This window comes from Agelaius tricolor, unplaced genomic scaffold, assembly GCF_023055355.1.
Source record: "Agelaius tricolor isolate 1412-34295 unplaced genomic scaffold, bAgeTri1.0.p SCAF_2, whole genome shotgun sequence".
NCBI lineage: Eukaryota > Metazoa > Chordata > Aves > Passeriformes > Icteridae > Agelaius > Agelaius tricolor.
In genome coordinates, this window is record NW_027269262.1 from 12,882,862 (window position 1) to 12,897,909 (window position 15,048).

The following is a 15,048-nucleotide window of genomic DNA, read 5'->3' on the forward strand; positions in this document are numbered from 1 at the left end:
ATCAGTTCAAGTATTTATTTTTTTTTTCTGACCTGCTGGCCACTTTCTAACTAGCCATTTTCAAATTTTAAGCCTGGGGGTACTGTTAGCCAGTAGCCAGACTTGTTTACCTCTTAATACAGCTGACATTAGATTGACCTGAATTTTACAAGCTGGGAACTATTATGTCACCGTGTATAATTAAACCTAAACATATACTTTAAGAAAGAAAACAAGATGTAATGTGGAAAGAATTACCAATGGGTCAAGTTCGGGTCGTAAATTAGGATGCGAATGGTACAGCTTACTGTGCCCATCTTTGAAATACAACCTGCCCTACATTCTGCGGAATACAAGAGTTCGGGTTTGAATCTAATTTTTAAAAAAATTAGTAATTTATTGATTTTTTTTTCACAGAGAATGACGTTTTCACATACTTCAATGAGAAACCAGGTGGATTCCAAGTCCAGAGAGCTCGGCGATGTTGCCCAGCAGCTGAGGGGCAGCAAAGCCCGGCTGCTGGGGCGGGGAGCAGGCCCGGGCGGACTACAGCTCCCGAAGGGCTGCGGGCGGCTCCGCTTCCTGCCCGGGCCGCGGGAGCCCATGGAGCCGACGGAGGGCGCCGAGGAGGAGCGGGTGGTCCAGTGCCCCGTGTGCCTGCGGGAGCTGCCGGGCGCCGACATCAACGCGCACCTGGACCGCTGCCTGCAGGCCGGCGGCGCTGAGGCCGAGCCCCCCAGCAAGCGGCCGCGCCTCGCCGCCGCCCCGCCGGGCAGCCAGGCCGAGGGGCAGCCGGAGGAGGCCCGCCCGCCCGCCGCGTCCCCCGTCTTCTCCCTCTTCCACAAGGGCCGCGGCGGCGGGAAGAGCGGCGCGGGGCGGGACGAGGCCGCCGTGCCGGCGGGCCATGGATGCGCGGCCGCGCTGTGCGGGGAGAGCCTGGCGCAGAAGCTGGAGGGGAAGCCCCTGGCCGAGCGGCTGCGGCCGGACACGCTGGGGGACTACATGGGGCAGGAGCGGGTGCTGGGGGCAGAGACCCTGCTGCGGTCCCTGCTGGAGTCCCACGAAATCCCCTCGCTCATCCTCTGGGGGCCGCCGGGCTGCGGGAAGGTGAGTGCGGGCGGCCCCCTCGCAGCGTGCGGGGTCGGGCCGCTGCTGCTTTACGTGGCTCTTGAGGCCGCTGTACCTAAAACATGCTCATTTTCGGACTCTCTCTTTTCTTCGCTCTTCTGTCTTCTTGGTTTCTTCTGTAGATTCCTTACGTTGGCTGATGTCCATTAGTTTTCACTTAAGATTACAAAAAAACACAACCTGCCTCGTGAATAAAATAGAATTGGTCCGCCCCCTTCAGCCCCGCTCCATGCAATTTGCTCTTTGGTTACACAAGGCTTCTCTTGCTTTCAGATAATTCAGATCTCCTAACTCCAAAGTCCATACCTACAACATAAGCCGTGGTTTAGTTAATGGCTGAGAAGCTGAAAAACAGCCACAACACAGAATCTCTAAATACGTCTAGGAAACCAGCAGGTTAACACAGCACAGTTTGTGAGTACTAGGTTTGTTTTAGCCTATGAATTCTTGCCCCTAAGAGAAGGCAGCACTGGTGTGGAAGGCAGATAGCTTCTGGCTATGCACTCATCCACCTTCAACCACTTTTAGGCTGGTGGGTCTTTGCAGGATCTGACCACTGCATCTTCATGTTCTGCCTCCTTTAGCATACCAGGGGCCATCATGAATCCCCAGAGACTGTCTAGCACAGCAGTGAAGGGATTCACAGTTGTCGTGAGGGAAGGACCAAAGGAATGCCTCAGGTGTGATTGAGCAGTGTTTAAGATCTCGCCTTAATTTTGTCCTGTTCTTCCATGTATTTCAGATTTGTTGTGTGGCAGGGCAAACAAAATACAGTTTTCTCTGTCAGTCTAATGTGTTCACAACATTAAGTTTTGTGTATTATATATTTCTATAATTTGGTGTGTTGGCTGTGTGAGAGTGTGTTTGAGAAATCTGGGATAGGGGAAGCAATTAATGCTTAGCAGAGAAGGACAGAGCAGCAGCTTGCTCTTGTCAGCATACTTAATTGAAAAAAAAAAAGACTTGCTATGTGATGTTTGAATAATAATGGTAGTCAATCACAGTAAATAAGGAGCAGGTGTTAGAATGAGATGAATACCATTAGCAATGATGCAGCAGGTTTCTTAGGCTAGATAACATACACCTCAAAAGAACCAACTAGTGAAATTCAATAATTGCCACTTCCTTTAAAATAACAAAGTAATAGCAGAAAGTACGAGCTCAGAATAGATGAGGTGAAGAAGGGCTGTTTCTGAAATCTGATTAAAGGGGAGGTGGATTGACTGAAGTAAGATGGCCAGAGAGAGAAGTGGAATTCAGTTCTTTAATAAATAGGAATTCTTTCTGAATAACACATTCAGGGGCTTGCTTCTATATTTTTTGTGGTCTCCTGCCTTTTGTTTCTTGTTATCTCTGTCAACAGCATGTGCTTGCTCTTTCTTGAAGCCCTCTTTGCTCAGGAAAAAAAAAGCTGTACAAGTACAGTGGTAGCAAAGCAAAGGCTGCAGAACAGCCTCTGCAAACTGGCACTGGCTTCAGTGGCCTTTGAGTTGTGATCTGATGAATGCACCTGGCTTTGACCATGGAAGTGCTTTTTCATGAGCTTGTGACAGCTTAACAGTTGTGTTCCAGGTCTCCTTTAGGAACCTTCTGTGGTACTGAAAGTGTCTTTAAGTAAAGGGTGATCTGTTTTATGCCTGTGATGTCACAGCTTTCGTTCTCCTTTTATACGGCGCATCGTCCTCACCCATATGCTTTACGCATAATTGTATTTAGTAAGCTTGCTTTTCACAGAGTTTAAATTCTGTTGTTCGTCAGTTGTCTGACTTGCATAATTTCTGTGCCTTTTGACCCTTCAAAGAACAGTTCCACAACTCCTCTGTTACATTTTTACTCACTGAGTAAAAATATTATCGAGTAACTCTTCTGCTTTCTAGGTTATTCCTTCTCAGCAGAGTTTTGAGTCTATCTGCTTTCAGCTGGCTCCTGATGAAACACCCATTATTGGCTGAACCAGAAATTCCTTCTGCAAAAAGTTGAACTTTGCCCCTTCACCCACATTTATCAATATTTCTAGGATGGTGCTAGCGTAGAGTTTTATCTCAGGCCTTCTTCCCCATAAATCATAATGTCTCTTTGAGTTAAATAGCTAAAAGTTCTGTTCTTTTCTTGGATATGTCCTTATAAAATTCCTCTCCTGACAGATTTAATATGCAAGCAAAGTAGTCGACCTGAAGATGAAAAAGGAGATCTGTTCTTGCCTGCCTATCCCACTCACTTACTATTTGAGTTGTATGTATATAATGTGTCTAAGAAGACATTCCATGAAAAAGCAATATTGGGCTTGAAAACATGAAAGATCCTGTAGAGGAGAGGTAAGCTCACTGCCTCAGAACCTGGTTGGACTGATCAGCAAAAACTGCTTCCATTAAGTACAGTGCTTTTCAGCAGTAACAAGGCCATATGCTAAGCTCTGCCCATCAAAGAGCTAAAATAGCAGCATAATTAGATATGTTGGTCTAAATTCAGAAGTGCTGTGTAAGGTGGTCATACATTTCTTAAACCTCTACAGGCTCTTGCTACCCATGGAATCTGGTTGTTGCAGCCCATCTATGCCTTCTTCCATTTCTACAGCCAAATGCCATGGTAACTGATACTTTTGAAAAGGGTAGAGCGGGACTAAGTAAAAAAAAATAACTGAACATGCAGTAAATCATCAGGCCCAAATTTCAAATCAATTTATGTATTATTTTTCAGTCTGGATGTTTATGAAAAATTGTAGTTCAACAAACTTTTTCTAAGCAGGAAGAAAATAATCTTGCTTGTTAAAGTGCTATAAATGTAATATTTCTTATTGTAGGTCAAGAGTATTTTTGGAGAATTTTTATCATGAGAACAATAAAGCTAGGTGCTAGAGTAAAAACATGTGTGCTATGTAACTGCTCTGCCCAAGTCGATTTTGGCCTCAGCTTCACTTGAATATTGAAGGAAACATCCTCAAAATTGAAAAGACAAAATTGGGGTATTTCCGTTGCGATCCTCTTTTCTTTTGAGTTTCCATCTGTACTGAGTCCTCTTACTTTAAGGGAACATGATCTTTGTACCTTGAATCTGTCATCCTAATTATGTAGGAAGCCAAGGTGCTCTGATGAAAAGACTTTGACTTTTTGTTTGCCCTTTTGTCACTCTAAAGTGTTGAACACAAGAGCCAGTTTTCTTCTTTTAAGAAGCTGATCAGACTCAGGCCAGAAGAAACAGTGCTTCAAAGAGATGCCGTGGTTATTAACTTAGGAACAGTTAGCTTGTTCATACTGACTATGCAAATTTTTAAAGGCCTGTATAAATCCGAGTGTAATGTGAGTAAGCTGTGCTGTAATTTATGGCACCTTAATACAGGGATTTAGATTTTTGCATGTCTGCCATTGGGGCACCAATTTTAGTAAAGAGTTAGCGGGGGGACACAGCGTAACTTGAGCACCGAATAATTTTGCTGCCACAGATGAAGTTTAAGCCTTATAAACCTGAACATTCCGTATTTAAGTACAGTAAACATTCCCTCTTATGGCTGCTGTGTAACAAGAAAAAAATTGGTAGCAAGTGGCATGAACCCACTCCTTACAGAAGATAAGACAAAGAGTGTTCATGCATGATTTTTTGAGGTTCATGTGTGCACTCCAATAATAAGATAAAATATGCAATGTTGGTATAAGTGCAAAACATTAAAAACCCCAGTAAGTGGTCTTTGAAGTTTCTATCAGATCTTCTCTGACATTACATTTTATTTCTAGGACTCCCTGTATTTTTTTTTTTCTTTCTTTGCATTCAATAAATGACCTATTGAAACACAGACAGAAAGTCCAACACCTGTTTTGGTGCCCACGTATTTATCATCGCTTCTCAGTGCTTCCTATTTTGCTGATTCAAGTGGTTACCTAATGGGCTGTTTGATTGCTTGAGTGTATTTTGTCTTCTCTTACTCATACAGCTTGGGACCTGATTTGAACAATTTGAACTAATGAGTTGTTTCGATTGATTACCATGAAATTTTAAACTAAAAATGCGTCATGTCTTTTACAGTAGTGTAAGCTGAAAGTCCAGGACAACTCTGGAAAATGGGTTAGTCTTTGCAGTTACCTGTGTTTGCAACACTTCCTTTGCAGGGAGCAGTGTGCTTGGTTTTGCTTATGCCAATCTAAATCAGGAATAACTTGGGGTGGCTCTCTAGGAAGAGAACGCTGGAAGAGAAAATACCATTGTATCCATACAGCAGTTGGAATTCAAGTACACAATTCAGAATAGAGCAAATGGAGATACAGCTCCATTTCAAGAAACATTATGCAATGACCTTGCATCTGTTTATGCTTGGTTGGGCTTGGATTCTGGAAGTGCTGTAAAGCACATACTGTGTCTCTTGTTCAGTGACACTTACTCCTCCAGTAGTATCTCAGTGGGCTATTTGGGGTTTGAGGAACCAAACAAGATGGGTAAGAATAGCATCTGCCCTTATATAAACACCAACTGCTGCTACTTTTGATTGTGTTTATCTCTATAGACAGTGTCCCCAGGCCATGTTCACCTGCTGTGCTGCCAATTTCCTTTAGACACGGCCTGGCTTATCTCCTGTGACGCAGTGTGGCACAGAGAACATCCACAGAGCTACATCCCAGAGAGCTGCTGCCCTGTGTGGCATCCAAGGATGCTGTTGGTGTCTCCCTCAAGGCAGTGAAACAGAGCACGGCCTTTCATGATTGCTTGGCAGCCACAGTGTGGCCCTGCTGCCAGCAAAGGGAGGGTTGAAGGTGAGGGGACACCATTGATGGCAACACCATGTAAACAAAGATTTGGAAATCCTGGTCAGAATAAAGGAAGAGCGAAAAATATCTGCAAAGTCACGGTCAAACAGCAGCAAAGAAAATCAGGATGCTAGTTCAGCACTCTGATAACATAGCTTAGACCCTACAAGTCTGTAGGTGTAACTAGCCTGTTGTGTTTTGCACTAGGCTTATCAGTCTCTTGTCATCCCTGCCACAAACATAGTTTACATTGTGATTTACTCTGGAACAAGCCAGCAAAGTCACTTGTTGGGGAAACCTACATGCCAGCTAGATTATTCCTGCTCAGGAATAATCCATGCTGTGCTGCACTTGTGCCAGTCTGTGCCAGATCTGCTTTGGTCACCTAAACGTGGCCTGGCAGAGCCTACAGCCTTCCAGGCTTCCTGGGAGAACTGTGTAGGACCTTAGGTTTCACAGTATTCTTGATATGGTCTAATCCTGTGTTCTAATCCCTTCCCAGGTTTTTCCAATTCCACTTCCTGAAGTGAGTTTGGCAGTACCACTCTTCATTCTTGTAAGGAACTTTGGTGAGCTAATTTGAAGAGCATAGTTTAATGGCCTGGTGCAGAACTGCAAAAATCAATAAGATCATCTTACTTGTGAGCAGGTAGCATTGAAGATCAGCATCAATAAGACTGGCTTAACTTGTACAGGCTTTTAACTGTTTCTTCCAGCCGTGGATGTGAGAGAGCTTTGACTACTGGCAGTGCAGAGAGGAGGGAAATAGGTCATACCTAAAGAGTATTGCCCAGTCAGGGAAACTTCTGGGTGTACAGTAAATTCTTGTCTCCTAGCACAAACACCCAGCTTACCAAACAGCAAATCTGATGGACTTTTCTGCTCTGACAGTGGGAGGTGTGTGGAGCCAAGCATGCTTTGTGGGTTGCTTTTGTTTCATCTGTAACTTGTATCAAAGCCTAGAAAAATGAGTAGCATAGTTGCTGTGAGTCAGCTTGCTTGTTTGGGGTTTTTTTTTGTTTGGTTGGTTGGTTTCTGGCTGTTTGTAAATCTGAGACGGTTTCAGCCGCTGGGAAAGGATATTCTCATTTAGGCTGACACAAAGCAATAGGTACAGGATGGTGAAGGAGAGTTTCAGTAGTTAAGTGTTTGTTCTGTGTGCAATGGGTCTGGAAATAAATGACCATGGGCTGAAGTTAAGTGTTATCCATTGGTGAATAATGGTTCGGAAGTTTCTTGGTGAATATGTTTCTGTTTCAGAACAGCTTTTTATGATGTCACTGCTTTAGCTTGTCTAAACGAGTAGGTCAGTAAAGTCTCACAATATTCAGCGTAAGAGTTGAGATAATAGGTATGAGTTTGAATAGTTTGGCATCATAGTAGAAGAGAACTAAGAATGGTTTCTAGAAGGGGCAAGGAGCTATCAGCTCCTTGTAAGGTGTTATTTTTAGTGAAGTTAGCAAAAGGTCAGTTTGCAGGATCACTGGATCACTCCTATTCTTAATTTGTGGGAAACAATATTCCTGCTCCTGCCCATAAAGAAAAAAACATGAACTAAATAAGAAACACCTGTATAATAAAAGGAGCACATTACCAACTTGTTTGAATTTTCCTTTTGTGCCTGTTATGCAGGTTCTGATTCAGGGGTACTCACAGTAAATTGCAACATCAGTGTCCCTATTTTAAAAGATTTGTTTTCCAGTATAAGAATCAAACATCAAAATTTATTTTAGATTATGAAGGATAATCAGTGTATTTTCTTCTGCCTTATTCCATATCAGATTTCTAAGTTTCTTCTTGTCCCTTAAATACATTGCCCATGGGGGAAAACTAGGAAATTAGCATATGAGTTATAGGTGTTTTGTGCTAGTGCCTTCATACTTAAGCTACTTTGCTTACATGAATTCTCTACTAGGTTTTGGGTTCCTTTAGGTTGTAACCTGAAGTAACAAAGAGGGAGAAAACTGTAGCTTGTTACTGACTTTTGCTTGAGATGGCAGGACAAAAAGCAGCATAAAAATCCTGAACTCATGGGAAGTCTTTCAGAGAATCAGGGAAAGTTTTACATCTGTGTGATAGGCAGTTTGACTTGCTGAATGATTGATTGTGCAGAACAGAAGGAAGAGGTTGTGAACATGCCTGTCCTTGTCAAGCATTGCATTTGAAAGGCAATGTATGTTATTCTTATTGCAACCTTTGATGACCCACAAGTTGGCAGAGGGAGAAAGGTATCTGCTGGCTGAGATTCGTGCAGCAGATTTCAAGTAGATTCTTGGTCTAACAGTAACTTTCAAACAAATCTCTTTGATTTTTTCCCCTAAATTAGGGTAAAAATGTGGACTCCTATGCATGTGTATAAAACAAAGTCTTTACTACTTTTTTTGTAAATAACAAAACTCTCTGAGTGACAGCCAGGGTACAATGTGAGCTACCAGTCCAGGTGAAGCTACAAGAAGAAGAGCTGCTTTATTTTTTTTTTTCTTTGTCCTCTCACCACTGCCACTTTTAGAGAAGGAAAAGATACATTGTCTTTTTTCATCCTCAAATTTGATGTATTGTATCTTTGTGTGCTTTCAGAGATTTTTAAGGCATGGATATATCGTCTGAAGTTACATCCTGATTCAAGGCCCTTTTGTAAGGAAACGTGAATTTTGGTTTTAATTTGATAACTCAGTTTCAAAGATATTTTTCTTTTGGTTTTGATGGGGTGGGGGTGGAATTTGCTTGTTTGTTTATTTTCTCAGATCTTGCTAATATCTGTAGGCTTTGCTGCAAACACTTTCCAAGTGTTTTTCCAGTCTTGTCTTCTGCAATGATACAGCTTGGGGATGGGCTGGTGGATTGAGCTCCAGGAAGCGAGGAAGGATCTGACATGGGATGCGAGTCTTGTGTCAGGACCTGAAATGACACTGCTTCTGAAGGCAATCAGGAAGCCCTTATTAAAACTGAAGCAAGAATAAATAACAATATATCCTTCTCCTTAGCCTCCCATTTTCTAACTTGGGCTGGTTGCGGTTTCAGGGACAAGGAAATCCATTAAATGGACAGAGCAGGGTACTGCAACACTGTTGGTAGCCAAGTGGTAGGTGCTTGTTTCTGCAGCCTCCCTGCAAGAGGATCAGGTTGACACCACCTGCTGCTTTAACCTCAGCACTTAGAATATCTTCTGAGGTGGTTTTGTTGGCACCTGTCCCTGTCCTCATCTGCTGAGACTCTCCTGTCTTCGGTCTCCTTTGGATCCTTCTCTAATAGAACAGTGAGCTTGATGGAAGAATCACCTGTTTTCTCTAGCAGTACTTTCAAATAGAGATACACTCTCTTTGGGGCATACACCTGTGTTAACTAAGGTTGTGAAGGAAAGTCTCAAAACCATGTCTGTGATATGTTCTGGTGTAATCAATCTACCCAGGAGGTTGGTGGAGGTTGTATCTGTGCTTTGGTAGGCTAAATGAAATTATAAATAAATTTGAATTTGAAGGGGTTGTTCATAAGGACAGAAAAACAACATAGCTGCTTACTAAAAACAGCCAGTTTGTTCAGTCAGCTACCTTTTGCTTCTCTGGGTCAGCATTTGATTACTGTTAACTATTTAGATTTAAGAGTTACATTTTTTGAAGTACACATGTCAATTTCTAATGCTAATGTTCTCATGCTTTTGTAGAAATTGCAGTCTGATTAATTTCATTTTTATGTGTATTTGAAATATAAAAGGGTTTAGTTAATAACATTGTAGCTTTTTATTTCTCACATGCAGTTGCACTGTAAGCTCTTAGGCAGGTGTCTTGGGGTAGTCCAGCTCTTTATCCATTAACATGCTCCACAAAATAACTGCAAAGGGAATTGCAGTCAGCCCGTCTTCTGTGACAGAAATGTATTTGGCAGAGGGTTCTTCCGTGACAAAGGAGACAGCTGTCAGTGCTGTCCTTTTCAGTACTGAGGCTCAGTGGGTCTGGTATGGAAAAGTGCAGGCATTGGAAATGCAGCAGAGGATTTGGCAGCTACCTCTAGCAGGAAGTTTTTAAGTTTTCTGTGCCCTAGAATAACGTGAGCTAAAAGCTAAATGTTAACTCTGTAAACTGTCAACACTGTCCCTATGTCCAAAATATATAGCTTTGTTCTATACATATTTCCTTTAAATTGGTACTTTCTGTGTCTGAACTGATTTTTACAAAGCTTTCTCCTATTGCTGTTTCAGACTACACTGGCACACATCATAGCCAACAGCAGCAAAAAGAATGGCATGAGGTTTGTTACGCTGTCAGCCACAAGTGCCAAGACAAATGATGTTCGAGATGTCATCAGCCAAGCCCAGAATGAAAAAAGACTCTTCAAGAGAAAAACTATCCTCTTTATTGATGAGATCCATCGTTTCAATAAATCTCAGCAGGTATTGTACTACACTGCTTTTTTAAAAGAGCCTTGGTCAGCACTTCTGTAAAATCTCCCACTTTGCCTTAAGGTGATACCTTCCTCTGGGCTTTTGATTTCAATGTTAATACTTGCAGTAGATGAATTTGGCAGAAACATAAAAATTAAATTCCTTAGCTGACTTCCAACCAACATTTAATTATTGTGATTCAAGGATTTAAATAAAAGACTGAGTTATATATATATGCCAGTCTTTATATGATACTTTTATGAAATTTTATTTTTTGCAAAGTCATGTTAGTAGTGTTTGCTGCACACATCTTCATTTTAGACTCCATCTGGGGGGTAGCATTAAGTATTACCTTTACAAAGGTCTGGAGTGTGAATGTGCCAAAGGTGGGTATTTTAATGTTGTCCTCTCTTCTGTGTAAGAAAAAAATAAGTCATGGCATGGTACTTCAGGATAACACTGCAGCCATCACTTGGGCTTTTTTTCTTTTTTCTTTCCTAGGTATAAGGTTTTTTTCAGTTGTGCCATGGAAAGCTTGAATTCTGTACTACAGGTTACAGTTTTTAAATTGAACTGTTCTCTAATCTTCCTGTAGTTTACTGTGTACAGAATTAAGCAGGGAATTGTAGCCCTAAAGGTTGATTCAAAGCGTATTTAGGAGTAGCGTCACTATTTGTTATCCTTGATAAGGCAATTTCATGATTTCTTGTGTTGTCATGCAATAAACCAAAGTCACACAAACCCAAAATTTGCAGATTTCTTTACCGTATTTCTTTTCAGCTGGCAGGGTCATTTTCAGTGGAGTCATTTATTATTTCCATATCTGCACACATTAACTGCCTTGTCAATGTGGTTATTTGTCATATCAACAGGGAACCCAAAGTCTCACAAGATGCAAAAAAAAAAGGTAGCCTACTCACATGGGGTGTTTCAGGTTGTCATTGATCGAGATCAGCTTTTTCTGCTTCCCTCCCATGCTCAGGACACTTTCCTTCCTCACGTCGAGTGTGGGACGGTGACCCTGATAGGAGCGACCACAGAAAACCCTTCCTTCCAAGTCAACGCCGCTCTCCTGAGCCGGTGCCGGGTGATCGTCCTGGAGAAGCTCTCGGCTGAAGCGATGGAGGCAATTCTGATGAGGGCTGTCAGATTCTTAGGGCTCCAGGTTTTGGGCCAGGGCGACCAGCACGGCACCCCTGCAACTGGCAGCAGCAGCAAGAGCTCGGAGTGAGTACTTTATGGGCTGCGGGGTGTTAACGTGCACAACCCGAGGAGCTGACTGCCTGCCAGGGAGAGAATGAAGCAGTTGGGGGTGGGAAGAGAAACCCTAGCCACTTCTGATAGTAAAGAAAAGAAGTGGCAGCATATGGCAGGGGCGGGGGTGACAGGAGAGAGAGAATTCAAAGCATTGGCTCTCTCCATCCAAAACATAATCTCACTGTCTGGATTAGGACAGAATTTTATACTTGGATCTGTAACTCCTGACTCACCCTCTCAGGATATTTAAATCTGTTGTGCTGCTGAGGATTTGCTGTGGAAGCCTGTATCTGGGTCTTTGTCATGTCTTAATGTGTGTTACTTCTCGCTACTGATTGTAAAAGCGTCATGTTACCGTTAAGTGCTGGATGGGCTATCCCCTCTTAATTTGGAAGTGCCTGCCAGAAGTTTGTTGTTTTCCGAGAATATGTTTTTAATGAGATCAGGGAGGATGATGCTGCTTCTGTTCTTTGGTTGTAGGATAAGTCCTGTGCTGTGTTTTAGGATATCCAATGACTAGAGGAGACTGTTGCTGTGAGACATTAATAGATTGTTTTAAGAGAGACTTTGTTTTTCTCTGCTCCTTGATGTCCAGACAGATAGATTCATATTAAACACTTTAGAAAGTTTTAGAAAAAGAACATCCAGATTTGTCTACAAGAGATGTTATCTGCCTTCTGAAACAAGAGGCTGGCAAATAAGAGTAATGCGTGGTACTGTGGTACTCACGTGCAAGCTATTACACTTCCTTCGTGTTGGTTCTTGGCTGCACTCCTGGTAATTTACAGTGCATTGGCATGGTGGTGATTGACAGACTGTATGAAATAAATGAGAGGGAATCCACTTGAACTTTGTCACAGAATGTAAGCACAAAGAATTGCCAACCTGAATGCTGAGGTCAGGACAGGTAAGGAAAGGTATTCCTTTTTTATTTTTAGGTTACCCGCTTCATGGTTTACTCATTTGTAGCTTTTATGTGTTGTAGTAATGTGAATTTTAGAAGAGAAGGCAGTACTGCATGTCAGCATTAATGTAGTGGCACAGCTGTGGTTGTGGCTACACCCTTACTGGGGTTCAGAGGCTTTCCTTTCTATACAGGATTAAAGTACAAGGCATAGTTTCAGCTGCAGTTGTTTGGGTTTGGATTTCGCTGGACTCTCCATGTCTAACCTTCCAATAGCAATGGATGATTTAAACAGCACGGTGCTTCATCAAACTGAAAGAAGTCTGGCAGGCAGACATCAGACTAACAGTTTCAGAAATCTCTCCCTGGGGAGAGAGGGCCACACTCCAAGGCAGTCATGGGAGCCGAGCCTTTAAAAATAAAAATGGGGGTTTGAATTGAGGAGGTTTTGTTGCAGTTGTGTCTTTCTTATCTTTCATTATGCAATCTGGTGCTGAGCTACAATTCCTACACTCTGTTGCTGATAAGTTCAGATTTTTATAAGCCATTCACCCTCCCATGGTTCTAGTTTGGATTTCTCATTGATTCCTGCTTCTTGCTTCAGTGTCTGTACCATTTCTGCTTCTTCATTTCCTCTCCACTGCTCTGCAGGAGCAGCTGTCTCAGCTTTTTACACCCTTGCCTCTATGGAACAGGACTGTCATTAGATGCAGGCAGGTAACTGTTCATGCTGTCCTGAAGAATAAATGGAAATCCCCAATTACAATTTATTTGGTTGTAAATGGTGCTCGCCTTTATACCAGAGTGAGAAAAGGAGCTGTAAGGCAGCGCGTCCCCAAACCGTGGGGTCAACCCACTTTGAAAATGCTTCAGAGATCTAGCAGGAAGGCACAAGAGACGTGTACATTGAATTTTGGGTTTCATTTCCCATGTTAGTCTCCCTTTCCAAGCCACAGCAGTGTAGCATGAAGTACTGCATGTGCTACTTGGCCTCAGTTAATCAGATGGTTTTAGTATCACATCAGTTGTCTGACACGATGACTTACCTAGGAGATTTTGAAGGAGAGAATGATTCTTTGTGGTCTCTCCTATTACCTTAAGGAATAAGGTGAGGGTGAATCTTCCTTAGTCTTTACAGGCATCTTCGGTGCTTGGCAAGGATGCAGCCATCCCCAAGTGATCCAATGGATTTCATCATCTGCGCTCCACAAGAAAAGTGTGCTCTACCCGAAACTGTTTCCCTAGATTTTCTTTGTGGATTTTTCTTATCTTGCTTTCACCATTGGTGCAGGTTTCTGATAAGGTTAGATCACCTGGATTCTCTTTCACTCCACTGTGGCCTTTTCTTGCTCTAAAGCTAGAGCAACTAGCAGTGAGTTTTACTTCTTGGATATCTTTCTGTTTGTTGTGTCATCATGGCTCACAAAGGTTCTTTGACAGTTTTTATGTTAATTACTGGATTTATTTAGGATAATATGTGCTTTTTGTTATATTTGCATCAGCATTACTGCCATCAAACTGTGCCTCTGAAGTCTTGAGTAAATCTGAAGACTGTACTTTACTGAAGTCTTTACAATCTGAAGACTGTACTGAAGTATAGTCTTCAGTATACTGAAGATGAAGAAATGAGAAAGGAAGAAACATACTCATGATGAAGGAAAGTAAGAAGTCAATGTTAAAGACGTTTTTTATTGCTGCAACTGCTTGTGCTTTCTGCAGTTTATGTTGTGTCAGTAGCAGCATCAGCTGTTCCAGGTGTGCACTGATACATTACCCTTGTACTGTGTCAGGTGGAAGAAACCATATTCTTCTCGTGGCTTTTTATTTTTGCCATTCAAGTGCTGCCCTCAGAATGGTATCTCTAATTGAAGTCAGACAGTAAACTGGATGGTTGATTAATGTGTCTGAAGCTAGATAGCACAGAAGGCACACAGCTGAGGGAAATGGAAGGAACCCCAGGTTCCTGTTGGCAAGCCCAGACATCATGCAGTTCAGCTTGCTACTGGCTGTATTACAAAGTTCTGGCGTGTTTTGAATTCACTGGTTCGTAAATCACAGCACTGACTGTGGAATTCCTTTGGATCTTTGGTGTTCAATACTTTCTTGAAAATTATTCCTTAGCTGGAATATCCATTTAATTTCCTTGCAGGAAATGAGTTGCTGAGGTGAGAGGCAATACTGGGAGACAGTGCTGTAAGGCAGTGAGCAGTGCATATCACACTGCAGTAGTTCAGTTGAAGAACTGTTTGCCTGTAAAAGTGTTGCAATCTGCCAAGGAGTGAACATAGTGAGAATAATTGCACTGAGAAAGTAAGAAAGTACTGATTTGTACGGGAAAGAAGCAGTGAGTGCTTTATCTCGTGTTTAGCTCAGTAATTTTTTTAATCTTTGATCACACAGATTCTAGTTGCTTGGGATTCCTTATATTTACTCCCTGATATGCTCCCATACTGCTTATGCTCTCTTGTCATTGGCTCAAGTGCAGTGGTGCTGTGTGGGTTTAATGGGTTGTTCATCAGACATTTCATGTTGGTTCTTGGCACAAACTGTCTCAAGGGAATGGCAATAAAGAGGACCTGGGAAAGGATTTATTGTCCTGTAGTGGTAGTTTTCCATTCCTTGAGCTAGTATATCACCTTCAGCCCAGTGAGTGATGGATCCCAGCACGT

At 42.3% G+C, this 15,048-nt stretch overlaps 1 protein-coding gene across 3 annotated transcripts in view; it reads left to right on the forward strand.

The window, feature by feature from the left end:
- The first annotated feature begins 494 nt into the window (after nucleotides 1-494).
- Nucleotides 495-15,048, forward strand: part of WRNIP1 (WRN helicase interacting protein 1) — a 29,884-nt gene continuing 15,330 nt past the window's right edge. For all 3 annotated transcript variants that reach the window (XR_011683495.1, XR_011683496.1, XM_071453010.1), the window contains exons 1-3: nucleotides 495-1,086; nucleotides 10,036-10,227; nucleotides 11,201-11,445. Coding sequence is in view for 1 of the 3 variants with exons in the window: in XM_071453010.1 (XP_071309111.1) it covers nucleotides 583-1,086; nucleotides 10,036-10,227; nucleotides 11,201-11,445 (941 nt within the window). In the remaining 2 variants the exon portion in view is untranslated. The remainder of the gene's footprint in view (nucleotides 1,087-10,035; nucleotides 10,228-11,200; nucleotides 11,446-15,048) is intronic.